This window comes from Nomascus leucogenys, unplaced genomic scaffold, assembly GCF_006542625.1.
Source record: "Nomascus leucogenys isolate Asia unplaced genomic scaffold, Asia_NLE_v1 Super-Scaffold_285, whole genome shotgun sequence".
NCBI lineage: Eukaryota > Metazoa > Chordata > Mammalia > Primates > Hylobatidae > Nomascus > Nomascus leucogenys.
The window spans coordinates 3290507-3311845 of NW_022095770.1; the positions used below are offsets into that span (position 1 = coordinate 3290507).

The 21339-nt window shown below is 49.9% G+C and overlaps 1 protein-coding gene across 1 annotated transcript; it reads right to left on the reverse strand.

Annotated features, from left to right (window-relative positions):
- Positions 1-2198: 2198 nt before the first annotated feature.
- Positions 2199-13975, reverse strand: GSDMA (gasdermin A). The gene is made up of 11 exons (XM_030808142.1): positions 13762-13975; positions 13227-13404; positions 9064-9229; positions 8123-8219; positions 7567-7614; positions 7123-7155; positions 5876-5896; positions 5318-5472; positions 4731-4845; positions 3741-3814; positions 2199-2622 (listed from the first exon to the last, which is right to left on the reverse strand). The coding sequence occupies exons 1-11, from the start codon at positions 13973-13975 to the stop codon at positions 2380-2382; spliced, it is 1344 nt and encodes a 447-aa protein (XP_030664002.1). The 3' UTR covers positions 2199-2379.
- Positions 13976-21339: the final 7364 nt, after the last annotated feature.

The following is a 21339-nucleotide window of genomic DNA, read 5'->3' on the forward strand; positions in this document are numbered from 1 at the left end:
TAGGGACCAAAATCCTTAGAGAAATTCTTCCACTCATAAAACTTTTTGTTTGTTTGTTTGTTTGTTTTTGTTTTTGTTTTTAAACGGAATCTCGTTCTGTTGGCCAGGCTAGGGAGTACAGTGGCGTGATCTCGGCTCACTGCAACCTCCCCCTCTGGGGTTCAAGCGATTCTCCTTCCTCCTTCTCCTGAGTAGCTGGGACTACAGATGTGAGCCACCACGTCCAGCTAATTTTTTAATTTTTTTTTTTAATTTTTAGTAGAGACAGGGCTTCACCATGTTGGTTAGGCTGGTCTTGAGCTCCTGACCTCAGGTGATCCTCCTGCCTCGGCCTCGCAAAGTGCTGGGATTACAGGGATGTGCTGCACTCATATAACTACTTTTTTAAAAATTATTTTTATTTTTTGAGACAGGATCTCGCTCCATCATCCAAGCTGGAGTGCAGTGGTGCTATCTTGGCTAACTGCAGCCTCAGCCTCCCAGGCTCAAGTGATCCTCCAACCTCAGCCTCCCGAGTAGCTGGGACCACAGGCACATGCCACCATGTCTGGCTAATTTTTTTGTATATTTTATAGAGATGGGGTTTCGCCATGTTGCCCAGGCTGGTCTTGAACTCCTGGATTCAAGCGATCTGCCCGCATTAGCCTCCCAAAGTGCTGGGATTACAGGTGTGAGCTACTGTGTCCGGTCCTAATACTGCTTTAAAAGAGGTTGGTGAAAGATGTTCAAACCCAGCTTTTAGGCAGAGGAGGATGATATAAACCCAGCAGTTTGATGAGATTGTAATATCCATATTAGTAGTAGATCCATATGCCAAGCCTACCCACACTACTTCCTCCTACAAGAACCCTAAATTTCAGGGCAGAACAGAGAAAGGTGAAACAATATCACAATTTAGTTTTTAAAGTTTTGGGTTAGTCTTATTCTTGGGTCCCCCCCTTTTTTTTTAAAGGCCCATCTGCATTTTCTGTTCAATAAATTTGAAATTTGTCTTATTTTTGTTTCGGGCTTCTACTACATATCTCTAGGTCTTTCCCTCAACCCAGAGCTAGGGGACCCCCAAAAGCTCTTTTTTGAAGACAAACTGCTTTGATATCTTCTCACTTAAGACTCTAGATTCCATTAAAGAAAACTAGTTGAACAGAAAAAAAAATCTAGATTCCACATTCTATACCCTCTGAGCATTTTCCAGCTTGCCTGAGGACAGTATAGCATCAGATTCATGTACATATGATTTATATGCAGTATAACAATTTCTTTTTCTGGCACAAAACAAAAACTCTCTCCCTACCTTGAAACTTTTCTCTCTCCCATAAGTGGAAGTCCTGAGTTTTAGACCTTTCACGGACCCTACAAGACAATCTAGCTCTGTTGTAAGGACCTAGAAGGCAGGAAATATGTTTTGACCTCCTCCTCCTTTACATATATAAAGGGTATCCTGCAAATCTTTTACATTCTCTTTCATAGGATTGCAGGATGTTCCTTGCATTAAAGAGCCACTTGCTAACTGGAAAGATATGTGCTCTAGTTTTAGGGAACATGCCTTGACCAGTTCCTCCTCAACTGTCCTCTCACCCTCCAGGGCTGGGGGATGAATAACAGGACTTTTGAATTAAGAAATTAAGAATTTCTGTATGATAAATTCTTTAAAGAAAAACACCAAAAGACATATCATCCTAAGATTGACATAATATTTTCCATTAATTCTAGTAGAGCTTGTTTTTTGGGGAAGTATAAGTAGGAGGGATTAGGATAGGAAATTAATCTTTTTTTTTTCTGAGTTTTGCTGAAATGGCTCATAGTTTTAAAAGTCTGAGTGCTTCTATTTCTAGAACATTTAAGCATAGGCCGGGCATGGTAGTTCACGCCTGTAATCCCAGCACTTTGGGAGGCCGAGGCGGGCAGATCACTTGAGGCCAGGAGTACGAGACCAACCTGGGCAACATGGTGAAACCCCGTCTCTACTAAAAATACAAAAATTAGCTGGGTGTCATGGTGCGTGCCTGTAATTCCAGCTGCTCGAGAGGCTGAGGCAGGAGAATTGCTTGAACCCGGGAGGCAGAGATTGCAGTGAGCCAAGATCACACCACTGCACTCCAGCCTGGGCGACAGAGCGAGACCATCTCAAAAAAAAAAAAGAAAAAAAGAAAGAAAAGAAAAGAAAATTTAAGCATCAGCAGATGGGCTTAGTGGGTTGCGGAGCTGGAGGGGTAGGGGGTGATATATGGTTGGGCAGGTGGAGATTGGTTATCATGGGTGACCAGCTGAGACTTCAGATGTCTTCAGCTGATGGCTCTGAAATGCCCTTAGGTGGTAAGGACACAGCACTATGAGGTTGGGAAGGCATTAGGGAGTCATGAAGCAGATGTAAAAGGCAAATTAGGAGGCCTTGGTCAGCTGCTGAAGGAGAGAGAGGCCAGCATAAAGAGCACAGAGGCGAGGGAGGGTGTCTGGGTCCCACATATATTGGGGGCCCGATCTCTGCACTTCCAGGCCACTCAGCCCGACTAGAGCCTCCGTGAGGGTCAGGTCCTCGTCCCCAAGGGAGGAGAGCAGCTCAGGTTGCAGGGGGAAAACACCCTCTTTATCGTGCAGGAAGTTCTGTTCCATTGCGCTCTCCACCTGGAGGGAATCAAAACAGCATGAAAAGAAAGAACTGGAAACCTCTCTCCTCTCCTAACTCACAAAAATCACAAGAAGCTTACATTCCCCTCATTAGAATTCCTTATTTTACTTTACATTACAACCCCATCTGGGCCTTTGAACAGCCCTATACAGTGGGCAGCGCATTGATTTTTAGCCCCATTTTACAGAGGAATAAATTGAGACAGACTCAGACACGTTAAAAAATTTGTTCATAGGCCAGGCGAGGTGGCTTACACCTGTAATCCCAGCACTTTGGGAGGCTGAGGCGGGCAGATCACCTGAGGTTGGGAGTTTGAGACCAGCCTGGCCAACATGGTGAAACCCTGTCTCTATTAAAAATACAAAATTAGCAGGGCGTGGTGGTGGGCGCCTGTAATCCCAGCTACTCAGGAGGCTGAGGCAGGAGAATCTCTTGAACCCGGGAGGCGGAGGTTGTGGTGAGCCAAGATCGCACCATTGCACTCCAGCCTGGGCAAAAAGAGTGAAACTCCATCTCAAAAAAAAAAAAAAAAATTTGCGGCCGGGCGCGGTGGCTCACGCTTGTAATCCCAGCACTTTGGGAGGCTGAGGCGGGCGGATCACGAGGTCAGGAGATTGAGACCACGGTGAAACCCCGTCTCTACTAAAAATACAAAAAATTAGCCGGGCGTGGTGGCGGGCGCCTGTAGTCCCAGCTACTCGGAGAGGCTGAGGCAGGAGAATGGCGTGAACCCGGGAGGCGGAGCTTGCAGTGAGCCGAGATGGTGCCACTGCACTCCAGCCTGGGCGACAGAGCGAGACTCCGTCTCAAAAAAAAAAAAAAAAAAAAAAAAAATTTGCTTACAATATTTGGCTAGGAATAAGCAAGGCCAGAGTTTCTGTCTCTTCTCCCAAGATCAGGCTAAATAAACCCAGATTATTGCCCAGAAATTCAGTCTTCTACCTCTTGTGAAATAACAAAAAAGGAGAAATAGAGAGAGAAAGGAGGAGTGGGCATAAGCCCCTGGGATAAGACGGGGGTCCTCCAGAATGGCTCCATCCTTAGGCGAAATCTACATCTCCACTGGCTGCAGCTACTCCCAGACTCTCCCCAGCATCTGCTGTTTTTCCCTCACCAGCTTTAGCTGCACGGGTAGGATCTTCTTCTCCATGGATTTCACCAGCAACTTCTGTTGGGCTTCACTTAGCTCTGGAGTAAAAAAGCAGAGAAAGATGTGTGTTGCTGGTGCAGAGGGGACTACAGCCTCCAAATAGCGCACTTCCAGAATTTCAGCCTTCATTCATTGGATGTAATTACAATGCAGGTGTTAAGGGAGCCATAGCTGGGGGGGTCCGCTTTGGTCTTGGAGTCGGAGGGCAGGCTTCTTAAGGGAACAAACATTTTGGCTTACAACTGAAGGGCCAGAGAGTTTTTCTAAGTGGAAAACTAGAAAATGTGGAGGGAAGAAGAGCTTTTAGGGGCAAGATAAGAAAATGTTACTCCCTGAAGTTAAAGCTAACAGGTATCAGGATAGAAGTGATGAGCTTAGCTATACACACAGAAATTTTAAATATGTTGCTGATAAAACTAGGGTTATTCAACCTCTATTAGCAAGACTAGGCTGTCTTCTCAGACCACCCAATGTGACCAAGCAAATCCTTAGGAATGAAACCAATTTTTTTTTTTTTTGATGGAGTCTCGTTCTGTTGCCCAGGCTGGAGTGCAATGGAGTGATCTTGGCTCACTGCACCCTCCCCCTCCCGGGTTCAAGCGATTCTCCTGCCTTAGCCTTCCAAGTAGCTGGGATTACAGGCAGCTGCCACCACGCCCGGCTAATTTTTGTATTTTTGGAAGAGGCGGGGTTTCACCATGTTGGCCAGGCTGGGCTCAAACTCTTGACCACAGGTGATCCATACGCCTTGGCCTCCCAAAGTGCTGGGATTACAGGCGTGAGCCACTGCACCCAGCCATGAAACCAATTTATAAAAATGTAGATATAAACTACTTAACTGTGGTATAATTTGTCATTCATTCATTCATTTATTTATCCATTTGGGAATTGATTCAAGCGATTCATTCCTATTACTGAAAAGATCTATAAATGAAGACCTTATTCCCCACTTACCTGTTAGGGCTCCAATGAAATAAAGGATGGCGCCCACGGCCTCCTTTGATAGCAGGACATCTTTCGGGAGTGCCTCCAGGGTCACTTCATGTCCCTTGTCTAGAGCCCCTTCAAGCTGTGGGGGAAGGTGGGCGACTATTGAAGATAACATAGGAAAGGGCCCAACCCAGGGCCCAGCACATAATAACCCCTTGACATGCGGGAACTCTCTCCATTTCCTGATTTCTTTTTCGAGGCCTCATGTCCTGAACAGTACTGGACTCCTGGGTTCCTTGTTCCCTGAGTTTTGGACTCTGGAAAGGGAAGGTTCCAGCCCCTCCAGCAGACGGCCCTTCTGGCCATCAGAGGGAGCATGTGCCTTGGGGGAACCCACTCTTTGCCCTTTTCCAGGGGACAAAGGGAGGAGCAGTGGCCTGGCAGCCTTGGGGCATGTGGCCAGCCTTGGGGAAGGTATCTAAGATGGACTCCCCTGGCCACTCACCTCCTGCCCCTGTCAGATCTCCCCACCTGCTGCAATACCCGCCCCCACCAAACCTTCACCAAAACATGCCTTCTCCCACCCTTCCCCACTTCCACTAGGTCCTCACCGCGAGCTCAAGGTCTTGTAGCTCCTTTTTCTTCCCTAGAAGTTTGCTGAGGGAGCTGAGCAGGGAGCTTTGCCCTACTCGGCTCAGCTTCTCCACTTGTTGGGTCTCTCTCTGAACTTCTTCTTTCAGTGCCCTGAAGCCTTCATGTACGTCCCCTATGGGGACGATAATGGGACACACAGCCCTCCATCGGGCACCTTCCCCTCCAGTCAGTATTCCCCCTGCAGGGCTTCTACACTCAGCCCCCATTTTTCTTTACCAAGGAATGTGGTGACAGAACTATCCACCAACCCTAACCTGAGGGTTGGGGCGAGAAGGTGGCCCAGGGTGCATGTATCATCTAACCCAACAGTTAATCTTCCCGAGATCCCAGGCCTCATCCCATATCAGTACACACTTGACTTTTCTTTGAGACTCCAGCAAAAAGTGGAGAAAGAAGGTCTGTTTTCCCTTCTCATGAGTTAGTTGACAAAGAAGAATGACTTTGCCTTCTCCTCTCTCTACCCCTAATGCTACCTCCATGCCAAAGTCTTGGGAGAAACTCACAAAGTTCCTTACCAACATCAGATGCCTGGATAACTGAGAAAAAAAAAAAAAAAAAAAAGAAGATAAGAATGCAATCCTTCAGAATGGCAGCCATACCCAGGGGATGAGACACTAAGGAAGATGAGGAAATACATCCTGCCTGTCTCCTGGGGGAGCCCAGCTACCTTGTTCCTGGCATTACTGTGACTCAGTGGCTCTGGCCCCAGTTGCTGGGCGGCCGAGTTGCAGATGCGTATGTAGCAGGTTATAGCTACTAAGACTCTCAATTTTTTTTTTTTTTTTTTTTTTTTTTTTTTTTAGGCCAGGTGCAGTGGCTCACACCTGTGATCCCAGCACTTTGGGAGGCCAAGGTGGGAGGATCACCTGAGGTCAGGAGTTTGAGACCAGCCTGGCCAACATGGTGAAACCCTATCTATACTAAAAATTAGTCGAGTGTGGTGACCCGCGCCTGTTATCCTAGCTACTCAGGAAGCCGAGGCACAAGAATTGCTTGAACCCGGGAGGCGGAGGTTGCAGTGAGCTGAGATCTCACCATTGCACTCCAGTCTGGGCGACAGAATTGAGACTCTGTCTCAAGAAAAAAAAAAAAAGGCCAGGCGCCGTGGCTCACGCCTGTAATACCAACACTTTGGGACGCTGAGGTGGGTGGATCACCTGAGGTCAGGAGTTCGAGACCTGCCTGACCAACATGGTGAAACCCCTTCTCTACTAAAAATACAAAAAATTAGCAGGGCGTGGTGGCAGGTGCCTGTAATCCCAGCTACTCTGGAGGCTGAGGCAGGAGAATCACTTGAACCGGGGAGGTGGAGGTTGCAGTGGACTGAAATTGCACCACTACTCTCCAGCCTGGGCAACAAGAGTGAAACTCCATGTCAAAAAAAAAAAAAAGAATTTTTTTTAAATGGAGACAGTGTCTCACTATGTTGCCCAGACTGGTCTTGAACTCCTGAACTCAAGGGATCCTCCTGCCTCAGCCTCTCAAAGTGCTGGGATTATAGGCATGAATCACTGTGCCTGGCTGCTACTAAGGCTGTTGAGGACAAAGGTCTCAGGCATCAGACCACCTGGGCATCTTGTCCAAAGACTCCCCCTTTCCACACTGTTTTTTCCCAAGCTATTGGAATTTCTGCCATGTTTCGGGGACAATTATTTGCTGAGTTTCGCTCTGCTATTTCCCTGTCAGTCCTGTCAGAAGGAAAGAAAAAGACTGGAGTTTTAAAATTCTGAGTCAAGAAAGTTTCAGTGGAATGAAAGGAAACACTTATGGATGACCTTCTCCTCTCCTGACTTTTCTGAAGACAGAAAAAATGCACATCTGTCAGCACAAAACCCATTTTTGCCTTTTCATCTAAAACAGTCTTCAAGGCAGTTTCATCAGTGATCATTATAAAAACACAGGGAGATTATGCTAGCTCATCCACCCCCACAATTCGAGAGCACACTCTGTCTCCAAGTCTTACTTCTGCTTCTGACTGTGCCTTCCGGTCTCTGTCTGTCTGTTTCTAGATCTCTCTTGGACAGTATTTATATGCCTCTATCTGTCTTTCCTAAACTTGAGACTAGGTATTCTTAGGGACTTGGGAAATAAAAGCAGAGGCTCCTTGGGGGATTATAGTATAAGCTAGGAGAGGGTGGAGGATTTTGGCAGATAATGTCAGGGGTAGGGCGGAAGATGTGGGAAGCCCGTAAGCAATTTCACTTACCTCCAGGAGGGAAGGTTTGCATGTTATCATTGCAGATATGTGGAATATCTGTGAAGGGCAAGGGAGGGAGGGCAGGAGGACACTTAGCAGCTGCCCTACATTCCCTTCTTCAGTCTCAAGCCAAAGGGCTCTGCTAAGGGCTAGGACCTTGCACCCCAAATGCTTCATTTAATTCCCGGCTTCAACCTCCATTGCTGGAAGCAATCTTTTCTTCCTTGATAAATTCTCTACTATAAGAACACTACTTTCTACCTTCCAGTCCAGTCTCTGTCTGTTTCATCCTTTGGCCACAGACTTCTTGAAAGCAGAGGCGGTGCATGTTCATCTTTGTACCCCCTCCCCCAATGATCACAGTGCCCAGCACCCAGAAGATGCTCAGAATCCAGGAGCCTCTTCACCCTTCTCTCCAGAGCAGGCTCCATGGCTGCAGTCGTATCACAGTACAATACACCCCCCTACTCATTCTCTGACATTTCCGCAAGAGGGGACCAGGGTGCCTCAGTATTGGTGCAGGTAATTCTCATCTTGTGGGGAGAACATGCGGGTCTCTGCTCACCCCACTCATCTTTGCCTTTGACCATCAGCTGTCTCACTCGAAAGGCCAGGATGCAGCCCTTGGGGATGGTTACAGCCTCCTTGTGGTTTATGGATCCCTAGAATTAGACAATGAGAATTTGTGAATCTCTGGACATCTTAAGTATGAGATATTGGGAGTGCGAGTTGGGGGAGGTGCAGGGTCAGGGCTGAGAGCCTTCAGGGAGATAAGAAGTTGGAAGCCTTCAATGGTGTCCCTGGTCTGGACTCTGAGGAAGGACTTCAAAGTCCTTGCGCTCATTTCTGCTGATTTTCCCTGTAGTGACCTGTATCTGTCTTCCTGGTTCAGATACATGAAGGGAACCGGGCAGACCTGCTCCATCTCCTGCCTGTACATCACCCTAGAGCTTCCATCCAAGCCCTGGCTCCTTCTTCCTCTTCACTATCTGTCCCATGCTTACCTCTTTCAGGACACCTTCCATGACTAACCCCTACTCCCAGCTCCAAATCCCAAATCATCCCTTGAATATTTAGATGCAATAAATAGAGGTATGGAGACCATTCCTTATTTCCATTGGCTTTTCCAAGCCTGTGTTCTCTGGGCTTTAGCCTCTGTGTCTCCTCTATGAACCTGAGGACTTTCTGAGAGTAAAGTTGTCTCCTCTTTGGATTGGGAGCACCATGAGGGAAAACCCAGGAATGTGACTTTCCCTTTCCCCAGTAGTTCCCTGTGGCATCTGGTGCAGCGATCTGCCCTCACTGGGTGCCACTGACCAGGGAGGGGGCATGTGTCTGGGGTTTGGATCTTGAAGAGCCGGGGGAAGGAGTGGCCCTTTTCAGCATCCTCGGTGGGTGCTGATCAGGCAAAGCTAATGAAGCCTCCAAGGAAGAGCTGAATGTAAATGTGTATGTGTGAGTGTGAGTGTGGGTGTGAGAGTGTGTGTGTGTGTGTTTGAATCAAACCTGTAGCCCCAATGGGGCGAAGAAGGGGAGGGAGAAGCAGGCCTCTGCCTTGCCGGCTCGCTCCAGTGTGACCTCCTGCACCGTCTCCACCACCTCCATCACCACATACAGGTTCTCCCCTTGATCTTCCATCTCCTTCAGGAATGGGTGGTCTGCTGCCAGCTTCCTGTGGCAGGAGAAACATAAGGGAACCGTTCAGCGCTCCTTCCTGCCTGTACCACATCCTCCTCTTTCCTTCTGTCCTTCCCAGGAGCTAGACATTGTGGTGGCAGGGAAGGAGTGAGGACTCTGGACTAGGGCTGAGGTTGAAACCCAGATCTCATGCTTACCGGCAGGGCAGCTTCTCTGAGTCTTAGTTGCCTCATCTATGAAATGAGTATAATGATGCTGACCTCCTGGGTTGCTCAGAGATAAACTCGGCAATTGTCTGGGCCAGCACCTGGCCGGGAACAGGGCCTCTTGGGTGCTTCTTACCCCCGTTTCCTCCAGTTCAGGGGTAGATGCGCCCCCCTCTTTCCTCCCTATTCATCTCTCTGGGATCCTTTCTCTCCACGTCTTATGCTCTCTCTTGCTGTTAACACCAGTTCCTCCCCTCCACTTGCTCCTTCTGTCTGCTTCCATATATAAACGTGTCCCTAATCCTAACAAATTTGTTCGCTTTGATCATGCCACTCCCTCAAATTACTATCCTATTTTTTTCCTTCATTTCATTGGCAAATATATCAAAAAAATTCTTTTTTTTTTTTTGAGACTGAGTCTCACTCACTCTGTCACCCAGGCTGGAGCGCAGTGGCATGATCTTGGCTCACTACAACCTCTGCCTCCTGGGTTCAAGTGATTCTTCTGCCTCAGCCTCCCGAATAGTTGGGATTACAGATGTGAGCCACCATGCCTGGTCCACCTAAATTCTTTATAATTTGCCTTCTATTTCCACTACTCAGCTGAAATTACAATGATCTCTTACCTATCAGTCTCAATGACGTTGCCTAACTCTGTGCAATGCTCGATCCTGCTGTGGAAACTCTCCGTGCAACGCTGGCTTCTCTTGGCTTCCAGTCACACTGTACCACCCTGGCTCAACTCCAGTACTTCTAGTTTCTAAATCTTATCCATTCTGTCTGCACCTCATTTTCCAGTTTCTTTGGTTCTCTAAAATTTTATGTTCTGTAAGATTCTGTTCTCAGTCCTGTTTTCTCAACTCCCTCCAAAAGCTCCCCCCACCAAACTCACTCCTACAGTTTTTTCTTCTTTTTTTTAAGGTCTCACTCTGTTGCCCAGGCTGAAGTGCAGTGGCTCGATCATAACTCACTGCAGACTTGAGCTCTTGGGCTTAAGTGATCCTCTTGCCTCAACCTCCTGAGTAGCTGCGACTCTAGGCGCACCACCATGCCTGGCTAATATTTGCATTTTTTGTAGAGATAGGGGTTTCACTCTCTTGCCCAGGCTGGTTTGAACTCCTGGGCTCAAGCAATCCTGCCTTGGCTTCCCAAAGTGCTGGACTTACGGGAGTGAGAGTCCTCCCCTGGCTCCCAAAGTTTTAATCTTTATATTGCTGATTACCTTGTGTATATCTTCATTTTGACCTCTCTCCTGAGCTCCAGGCCCTTATTTCCAACCACCTGTTAAACATTCTCAGCTGATGTCTCAGCAGAACCAGAAACTCAAAACATCCAAAAGGAACTCACAATCTCCAAATCTACCTCTAACCTGTGTCTTCCTGTTTGTCACCTGTAATGGTACCTTTAATGTCCTATAATGTCACAACCTGGGTAAAATCTCACAGTCACCTTTGACAAAACCCTTTCCCTCATCCTGCAATCAGCTACCAAGCTCAGGCCATTCTATCACCATTGGCAATGGGTGGTGCATCCATTCCTCCCTCTTCACTCCTCTTGCCCTTCCCCAGCTCGGGTCCTCAGTTTTCATTGCTCATGGGATAGAAGAACAGTGTCTTGGCTGGGGGTGGTGGCTCACGCCTGTAATCCCAGCACTTTAGGAGGCCGAGGTGGGCAGATCACCTGAGGTCAGGAGTTTGAGACCAGCCTGGCCAACATGGTAAAACCCCATCTCTTCCAAAAATACGAAAATTAGCTGGGTGTGGTGGTGTGCGCCTGCAATCCCAGCTACTCAGGAGGCTGAGGCAGGAGGATTGCTTGCACCCAGGAGGCGGAGGTTGCAGTGACCTGGTATCATGTCACCTTACTCCAGCTTGTGCGACAGAGAGAGACTCTGTCTCAAAACAAACAAACAAACAAACAAAAAAGTCCGGGCGCAGTGGCTCACGCCTGTAATCCCAGCACTTTGGGAGGCCGAGGCAGGCAGATCACCTGAGGTCAGGACTTCAAGACCAGCCTGACTAACATGGTGAAACCCCATATCTACTAAAAATACAAAAATTAGCCGGGCACGGTGGCTCACGTGCCACCTTACCTCCTTCTTTCAACCACTACTTAACTGGGATTACTTCCCTGTAATCCCAGAACTCTGGGAGGCCGAGGCAGGCGGATCATAAAGTCAGGAGTTCGAGATCAGCCTGGCCAATATAGTGAAACTCTGTCTCTACTAAAAATATAAAAAATTAGCTGGGCATGGTGGCAGACACCTGTAGTCCCAGCTACTTGGGAGGCTGAGGCAGGATAATTGCTTGAACTCAGGAGGTGGAGGTTGCAGTGAGCTGAGATCATGCCACTGCACTCTAGCCTGGGTGACAGAGCAAGACTCCATCTCAAAATAAATAAATAAATAAAATTAAAAAATTAAAAAATTATCCGGGTGTAGTGGCGGGCACCTGTAATCCCAGCTACTCGTGAGGCTGAGGCAGGAGAATTGCTTGAACCTAGGAGGCGGAGGTTGCAGTGAGCCGAGATCGTACCACTGCACTCCAGCCTGGGCAACAAGAGCAAAAAACCGTTTCAAACAAAAAAAGAAGAAAAGTGTCTTGCCTTGTCTGACTGCTTCAAACCCCTGTTCCTGTTCCCCTATCTGACACACTTCCTCCACCTGGCTGGATTAGTCATGGGACACATCAGAACATTTTCAGGATCTTCCTGGTGCCTACAATTCAGTCTCCTGGAGCTGCCACTTGCCTCTTCCATGGTTTGGGTTCACCTGCATTTCCTGCTCGTTCTACTCAGATCTTTTCTGTCCCTGCCATGCTGGCTGTTCCTGGCCCTTGGTGGTTTTGAGATTGCTGACCTGTGTGCCTTCATAATACCCTTCTCCCAGCCCTGCATGCCCAATTTCTGCTCATCTTTGAAGGCCCAAAACAGAGGCTGCCATGTCTGTGAGATCTTCCCTTGTTTCTCCAGCCAGAAGTCCCTTTGACCCGCCACAAGACTCAGTCAAACCATCCCTACAGCACTCAGCACTTCTTGGCTTTGGTTATAATTACTGTTGCACAGGTTTTTAAAATTTTCACCTTCCTAGACTGCAAGGTTCTTGGACAAAGATGTTCTAGGTGCACCCCAGCCCGTAGTAGAGTGCTTTACTATATACATTCTTGCTGGATGACTACCCTGGCCCTTCCTTCTGGCCTTCACAGTCCTTACCTCCTTCTTTCAACCACTACTTAACTACTTAAAAGTCAGTTCCCGTGTCAAGCCAAACATCCGTGGTGCCCAGCATCAATGTGGCACCTGCCACACCCTTTGTGCTGTGGGGCAGCATTCCTGAGGGCGTGCTTAGTGTGTATGGGGGTCAGGCAGGAGGCTTCAATTATGGGAGCAGAACACAGTGCTCAGGTCTCAGCTGGGGGCCGTTAAGACCCATCCCTCCTTTTTCTAGTGTATTGCATAGTCAGAGTTAGAAAGAGCCTTAGAGATGATCATCCAATCCTGTCATTTTGCAGAAAAGAAAACTGAGGTCCCAAGAGAGGTGACTTTTCCAAGATCACACAGCAAGCTAGTGTGGACATCATCCTTCCCGTGCATGTGTGACAGTGGGGAGGTGGTCCTGGGGAGGGTGGCAGTACTGGGAGGTGTGACTAGGAAATGGCCTGGGTGTAGCCATGGGCCAGAAGGGTTGCCTTCAAGAGCTCCCCTGTGGTGACCACATTGGCAAAGGTCAGTGCAGGGGTCCTACCTTTCAACTCAAGGCCCCAAGCACCCTTTCCATGCACTGCCCCACCCACATCCCGGGCGACCCTCGGTCCTGCCCACTCTCACCTCTCCTGTAAGGTCTCCAGGGCCTTGGGAGCCACACTGAGTGTCTGGACCTCCAGAGTGCTGTTCTGCGACAGCCCTGCCGTTCCCTTCACCTTCACCGTCTTTGGTACATCCACATCTCCCTCCACTCGGGTGTCCAGCATATTCTTAAAGCCAAAATTCCCAGTGTCTGTTGGGTCTGCAGGAGGGAAAAGACGAAAGGGGCTGGGCTGGCTGGGCGCAGTAACTCACGCCTGTAATCCCAGCATTTTGGGAGGCCAAGGTGGAAGGATTGCTTGAGCCCAGGAGTTTGAAACCCGCCTGGGCAACAAAGCAAGAACCCATCTCTACAAAAACAAACAAGTAAATAAATAAAAGAGGCTGAGCTGAGAGGTATCCCCCGACCCCCAGCCTCCTCAGCTCCTGGTGATGACTTTGGGCTAGATGACATCTAATCACCTCTGGCCAGAGGGAGCTTTGAGGTCCTCCTTGCAGGCCAGGTGCCCAGCCCCCGTCCCTCAGTATCCCTCAGTTCCCAGTCCTGCTCGAGGCTGACCTGAAGGTGAGCTGCCGGGCTCAAGCACATCCAGCAGTGTGTAGTCGGTGCGGACGTACCGGGCCCCCCAGAAGAGCGTGCTCTTCCTCTTCCTCAGCACCAGGCAGAAGGGATGGAAGCGCTTGAAGTCGATGAGGCTGTCAAGGGGTGTCAGGTCCCCTCGAGGGTTTAGCTGTCTGGCCAGGGCCCGGGTGACATTTTCAAACATGGTCATTGTCTCTGTGGAGGTGGGGAGACAGGAGAGTGTCAAGGTCACTGCCAAGGAGCCCGGGATATGGGCTGGGCCCCTGCAGAGAGGGTTTACCCGGCTCTGGGGCAGGGAGAGCTCTTAGAGATGCCTGGATTGTCTCATATCACAGCTGGAAAGAACCAAGGGAGTCTACATTTTATGATGAGGAACCTAGGGCTGGAGAGTGGAAAGAGTTGCCCCAAAGTCCCATAGATGGCCAGCAAAGCGACACCTCCTTTTTCTTTGTCAAGGGCATTTTTCTCACTCCACACTCATTTTCTTCACTGCCACGGAGCCCAGCTGGAGCTTTTCTTTTCTTTTCTTTTCTTTCTTTCTCTTTCTTTCTTCCTTCCTTCCTTCCTCCCTCCCTCCCTCCCTTCTTTCCTTCCTTCCTTCCTTCCTTCCTTCCTTCCTTCCTTCCTTCCCTCCTTCCTTCCTCCCTCCCTTCTTTCCTTCCTTCCTTCCTTCCTTCCTTCCTTCCTCCTTCCTTCCTCCCTCCCTTCTTTCCTTCCTTCCTTCCTTCTTCCCTCCTTCCTTCCTTCCTCCCTCCCTCCTTTCCTTCCTTCCTTCCTTCCTTCCCTCCCTCCCTCCCTCCCTCCCTCCTTCCTTCCTTCCTTCCTTCCCTTCCTTCCTTCCCTCCGCCTCGCCTTGCTTCGCTTCACTTTCTTCTCTTTTCTTCCGAGACAGGGTCTTACTCTGTTGCCCAGGCTGGAGTGCAGTGGCGTGATCACAGCTCACTGCAGCCTTGACTGCCAAGGCTTGATTGATCCTTCCACTTCAGCCTCCTGAGTAGCTGGGACTGCAGTCATGCACTTGGCTAATTTTTAAATTTTTTTGTAGAGACAGAGTCTCACTATGTTTCCCAGGCTGGGCTCAAATTCCTGGCTCAAGTGATCCTCCCACCCCAGCCTCCCGAAGTGCTGGGATTACAGGTGTGAGCCTCTGTGCCCAGCCAGGATCCAGGCATTTTGATGCTCTTCACCTTTGCCCCCTCTGCTTACAATACCCCCTTCCGGATCTAACACTCAATTTAGGTCACCTCCTGGGACCTCTTCCCTCAGTCCTCCAGGCAGCTGGTGACTGTATCTGTGTTTCCAAAGCGCTCTTCTGATGCACCTTCCTGTTGTTATGATCTGCTCACCTGACCCTATCAGCTCCTCATCTGTGACTTCCCAGAGGGCAGGAAATGGGTCTTAGTCACCTCTGCAGCAGAAAGTACCACACCTGGCACAGAGTTCGAGCTTGGCAAATGTGTGTGGAAAGAATCAATGAATGTGGCCCTGAGAGGTGTGCGCTAGGGTGAGAGGGCCCTGGAGAATGTGGGGCCCATGGGAACCTGAGGGGCAACATTTTTTTTTTCTTTTTGAGACGGAGTTTCATTCTTGTTGCCCAGGCTGGAGTGCAGTGGCACGATCTCGGCTCACTGCAACCTCCATGTCCTGGGTTCAAGTGATTCTCCTGCCTCAGCCTCCCAGGTAGCTGGGATTACAGGTGCCTGCCACCATGCCCAGCTAATTTTTGTGTTTTTAGTAGAGATGGTGTTTTGCCATGTTGGCCAGGCTGGTCTCGAACTCCTGACCTCAGGTGAGCTGCCCATCTCACCCTCCCAAAGTTCTGGGATTACACGTGTGAGCCACTGCACCTGACCTGAGGGTCAACATCTTAAGTCTCTGTCTTTGAAGTTTGAGTCCAGGTGCTCTGGCTGGGTGGCCTATCGGCACACCCCAGTTATCCCCGTGGGTGGAAGAGGCCACACCAGCTGGCGTGGAAGCACCCCACATCCACCACGGGCACTTCACAGCAGCAGGGGGGCAGGAAGCACGGCACAGATGCGTGGGGCTGTTCTGCCAGCTTGAAGGTGCTTTTTTTTTTTACCCTCATTCCTGGGAGGGCCAGGATGGGGCAGGACAACCTCCTGGTGCCACCTGGGTGCACCTGGGAAGGGCTTGGGCAACAGCAGCCTCCTCTTCACCGGAGAGATGTCCACAGGCCTGCCTCTCCCTTCCCTCCTCAAGGCCTATAGGGATACTTATCCCACTGGACTCTAGGGGAGTTCCGTGCCCTTCTTGGTCCCCCCATCTCCCTGTGTCCTCAGAGCACCCTTGCCTTCCCTGCTGTCATCAAGTTCTTACCTGGGAGCGGGGCTGGGTCCTGTCCAGCACCTGGGTCTGGGGTGAGGGCCTAGGGCTCGCTGGGTCTGTAGGTTGAGAGGATGACTGTCCCTTGCCAGGACAGGCTGTTTTATGCAGGGACAGAGGCTTCCAGGGACCCCGCCTGCCCTAGTGACCCCACCCCCCTCCCGCTCCACTTCCGGGAGAACAGCATCAACCTGTTTCACATGTGCCCTGGCCTCCTGAGGGCTGAGGGGGTGGATAGGGAGCTGCCAGGCAGGTGCCAGCGTGGGTGGGGGTAGCTAAGGCTGATAGAGAGGTGGCAGCTGGAGGTTGGCTTGTGGATCAAGAGGAGAGGAAGGCAGGTGCCTTTGGGAGGGGTGCAGAGGGAGGCAGTGGGAGTGTGTGTGTGTGTGTGTGCTTATGTGTGAGTGACCAGGGATGGCATCTTTGTTCTGTTATCATCACCGTCATTGGGGAGCATCTCAGATTCATGGTGGGGGTCTGCAGGTGTCCTGGGATAGGGATTCCTGTATGTCCACACATTCCAGCAGAGAGCAGAGCATCTGCAGTGCCGCCCTCCATCCGGGGCTTGTCAGCCTGTGTGTATTGCTGCCTTACTCCATTTGTTTTAGCTACATAGACATAGCTCTGATACCACTAGAAGCAGATGTCTGAGTAGGCAGAGATGGAGTTAGAACAAATGGGTTTCTGTTGTTTAGTGTTCAGCGTCTCTGCTCCTCACAGAATATTGTATACACACATAAGCATATCTGTAGGCAGGGGCACAGCGTAATTCATGGAAAAGCCCAGGAGGCTTGTCGTGGGCTTTCAGATGTCACCCCAGAGGTCACTCAGGTCCTCCTCTTAGCTTAAATCTCTGCCTAGAAGGAACTTTAAAGGAATTTCAAATGTTGCCTACATGGTCACATTGCTAGAGGACAGAATAAGGGACTTACAAGCAAGGCCCTTACAGTGTTGGGCTATGTGGCCATGCATATGTGCAGGTATAACCTGACACAGCAGAGCCTTCCTGCTCCCACCTTGAGGCTCTTCTCAGTACCACTCATTGAAAAAGAAACGCAACCCTGAATGCTGTGAAGAGTAAATTCCATCTTTTTTTTTTTTTTTTTGAGAAGGAGTCTCACTCTGTCCTCCAGGCTGGAGTGCAGCGGTGCAATCTCAGCTCACTGCAACCTCCACCTCCTGGGTTCAAGCAATTCTCTGCCTCAGCCTCCCGAGTAGCTCGGATTACAGGCACGTGCCACCACGCCTGGCTAATTTTGTATTTTTAGTAGAGACAGGGTTTCGCCATGTTGGCCAGGAGGGTCTTGATTTCCTGACCTCATGATCCGCCTGCTTGGGCCTCCCAAAGTGCTGGGATTACAGGATGAGCCACCGCACCCGGCCAATTCCATCTTTACTGAAGGTTTCCTTGAGGGGCTGATGGTGAATGAGACTAGACCATTCCACACTCAGGAAAACTCCCTAAAATAGTCATCACTCCACTTGTGTCCCCAAAGTCTCATTCAATATGACAGATGTTCCCAAATATCTCTTCTCTATGTCTTGAAACAGAACAAAGCCAAACCTTGCCCCTGCCTCTCTGGTTTTCTCACTCTCTTTTTCTTTACGTTCCTTCCCATCCACCCTACACCTTTTTGAGACAGGGCCTCGCTCTGTCACCCAGGCTGGAGTGCAGTGGCTCCATCACGGCTCACTGCAGCCATCCAATACTTCATCCTCCTTCCACAGCTCCAGCCATTCCAGCAATCAAACGTCCCTTCTCCTTAGGAGAGGCAGAGGTGGGGGCTTGAGTGTGTAGGAAGGTTGTCGTTAGGCTGGGTGTGGTGGCTCACGGCTGTAATTCCAGCACTTTGGGAGGCCGAAGTGGGTGGATCACCTGAGGTCAGGAGTTCGAGACCAGCCTGGCAAACATGAGGGCAACATCATCTTTACCAAAACTACAAAAATTAGCTGGGCATGGTGGCAGGTGCCTGTAATCCCAGCTACTTGGGAGGCTGAGGCAGGAGAATCACTTGAACCCAGGAGGTGGAGGTTGCAGTGAGCCGAGATCGCGCCACTGCATGCCAGGCTGGGCAACAGAGCAAGACTCCGATTAAAAAAAAAAAAAAGTTGTCGTTAGTCATCTGGTCCCTATCACAAGCACATATTTACATAGAAACCTATTGTGTGTTACAGTCTTTTCATCTCTGTCTGTTTTCCTGGTTCTTCCTGGATTTCCACCTCTTTCTCCCTGTATCTCTCAGCCACTACACTGACATGACACCTGCATTTCAGCATATAGTCCTGAGGCTGTGCAGTCTCCGTATGCCTTAATCAGCTCCGGGTAAGGTAATCCCACTCCCACCTTCTCACCAGCCTAGCATTGCCTCAGTCAGACTTTTGGGAGTTTCTTCCCAGTGACTACCCTTCTCCCACTGGCTGCAGGCCAAGGTTCCTAGTCTAGTGGATTCTGCAAAGATCTGGAGAACAGTGGCATCTAAAAGCCGCACGTGGCTCTGCTCTCCCTGAGGACCCGCAAAGCCCATCTAGTCAGCTTTCTCTCCTCTGACCAGGAAGTCTTGCTTCTCTCATTTCTCCCGCCTTCGCTCTGATCTCAGAGCACTCTGCCGGGCCTGTCCTCACACTCCTGGTGTCATCCCGACCCTGCTTGCACCACATTGCCCCATTCCCCCAGACTGCCTACTGGTATTCCAAGCAGGGGGCTTGGTGAGTTCAAGGCAGGGAGGAGATATATGGGCTTTCGGGGTTAGCCAGGTTGAAGTTTTTGTGCTTTTGGAATGAAAATATCCACATTTAGGCTTGTCTTGGTGGTGCTCCTTCCTCCCATCCAGGGTGCCCTGCCTCTTTTTCTTTCTTTTTTTTTTTTTTTTTTTTGAGATGGAGTCTCACTCTGTCTCCCAGGCTGGAGTGCAGTGGCATAATCTCGGCTCACTGCAACCTCTGCCTCCTGGGTTCAAGCAATTCTCCTACCTCAGCCTCCTGCATAGCTGGGATTACAGGCACATGCCACCGCTCCCAACTAATTTTTGTATGTTTAGTAGAGACGGGGTTTCACCATGTTGGCCAGGCTGGTCTTGAACTCCTGACCTCAGGTGATCCACCCACCTTGGCCTCTGAAATTGCTGGGATTACAGGCTTGAGCCACTGTGCCTGGCTGCGTCTTTTTCTTTTCTTTCTTTCTTTTTTTTGAGACAGGTTCTCACTCTGTTGCCCAGGCTGGAGTGCAGTGGTGCAGTCATGGCTCACTGCAGCCTTGACTTCCTGGGCTAAAGGGATTCTCTCATCTCAGCGCCCGCTCCCTGCTCCCAGTACCTGGAACTATAGGCATGTGTCACCACGCCTGGCTTTTTTTTTGTTTTTTTGAGATGGAGTCTCGCTCTGTCTCCCAGGCTGGAGTGCAATGGTGCAATCTTGGCTCACTGCAACCTCTGCCTCCCGGGTTCAAGCGATTCTCCTACCTCAGCCTCCAAAATAGCTGGGATTACAGGCACGCACCACCATGCTTGTCTAATTTTTTGTATTTTTAGTAGAGACGGGCCATCTTGGCCAGGCTGGTCTCGAACTCCTGACCTCAGGTGATCTGCCCGCCTCGGCCTCCCAAAGTGCTGGGATTACAGGCTTGAGCCACTGCGCCCAGCCATGCTGGCTCACTTTTCAATTTTTTGTAGAGAAGGGAGTCTCCCTATGTTGTTCAGGCTGGTCTTGAACTCCTGGGCTCAAGCAATCTTCCTGCCTCTGTCTCCCAAAGTGCTGGGGTTACAGGCGTGAGCCAGTGCACCCGGCCTGGGGCAGAATTTAAATTGTACTGGCGGATATTTAAGTTAGACTGCCTTGTAAGGACGCTTCAGGTCAATTAAAAGAGACTTAATGCTGAGGCAGGAGGGCATGGGGTGAGTGCTGCTCAGGCAGGCGGTAAACTTTGCTCTCTACCTCCCTCTGGTGATCAATCAAGGTAGTGATGGATAATGATCACCTCTGATTTAGAGACCAAGCTTGTGACCACGCAGGGTTGTTAGGAGAGGGCGATCAGAAGAGGGAATTGATTTAGGAGAGGAAGCCCCAGGGACCTGCCCCGTGGGACCCTTTCTGTCTCTCTGACCCATAGAGTGCACTGCAGACAGACACAGTCATTGGGACAGGGCATTATTTCCTTACTCATTTTCCCTTTTATTATTGTTTTTGTTGCTGTTTTTTGAGATCGAGCCTCACTTTCTTGCTGGCTGGAGTGCAGTGGCACAATCTTGGTTCACTGCAACCTCCGCCTCCCAGGTTCAAGTGATTCTCCTGCCTCAGCCTCCCGAGTAGCTGGGACTACAGGTGCGCACCACCACACCGGGCTATTTTTTGTGTTTTTAGTAGAGACGAAGTTTCACCACATTGGCCAGGCTGGTCTCGAACTGCTGGCCTCAAGTGATGCGCCCGCCTTGGCCTCCCAAATTGCTGGGATTAAGGTGTGATCCACTGTGCCTGGCTTCCTTTTTATTATTATTGAGTTCCCCCTCAGCAAGGGGCCAGAGGAAACAGAGAAAAGTAGATAATGGGCATTCATGGAAGTCACAAACTCTGGCCAGAATGGGAAGAAGCTGGCACTCTTGGAGTTGGGAGGGCAAGGAGAATGTTGTAGGATTTGGAGCCTACTTGAAGGGTGCAGGATAACTGGAGCATTTGCAAGAAGTGACCCCTCACACGAACATATTCCCAGACCTGCCCTGAACAAAAGGAGGTGGAATGGTAATGGTTAGGGATGAAGACAGGCTGGGCTGGGGCATGACTGCCTGGTGGAGGCACAGGAAGAATGCTTCCTAGGGATGCTGTGTTTTATCTCTCATATGGGAGGTTGGATGTTTGGGGTCGCAGATCACAGATTGTGAGCTATACTTCCATAAATTCTCCTTTCTGAACAGAGTAAAGCTGCCATACTCTTTCCTTATTCTCTAAAAAGCTTTAATGTTTCTTCCCAAATTCCCAAATCAGCTTTGGAGTCCAAGACCTCCCCAAACTCTGACTGAACAGACATCAGTGTTCAGCTCTAAGTGTGTCAAACTCAGTATCCAGCTTCAAGGTGTCAGCCTTCACTGCCCCCACCCCTCCACTGCCAATCCCCTTACCCATCAGCCCCATCTGAGCAAGGAGGCCACTGCCAGCCTCCAGCCCAAATCCAGAGAAGTCTCCTCTGTCAGGTGATCCTCCCAGCAACCCACCTCTTCCTGA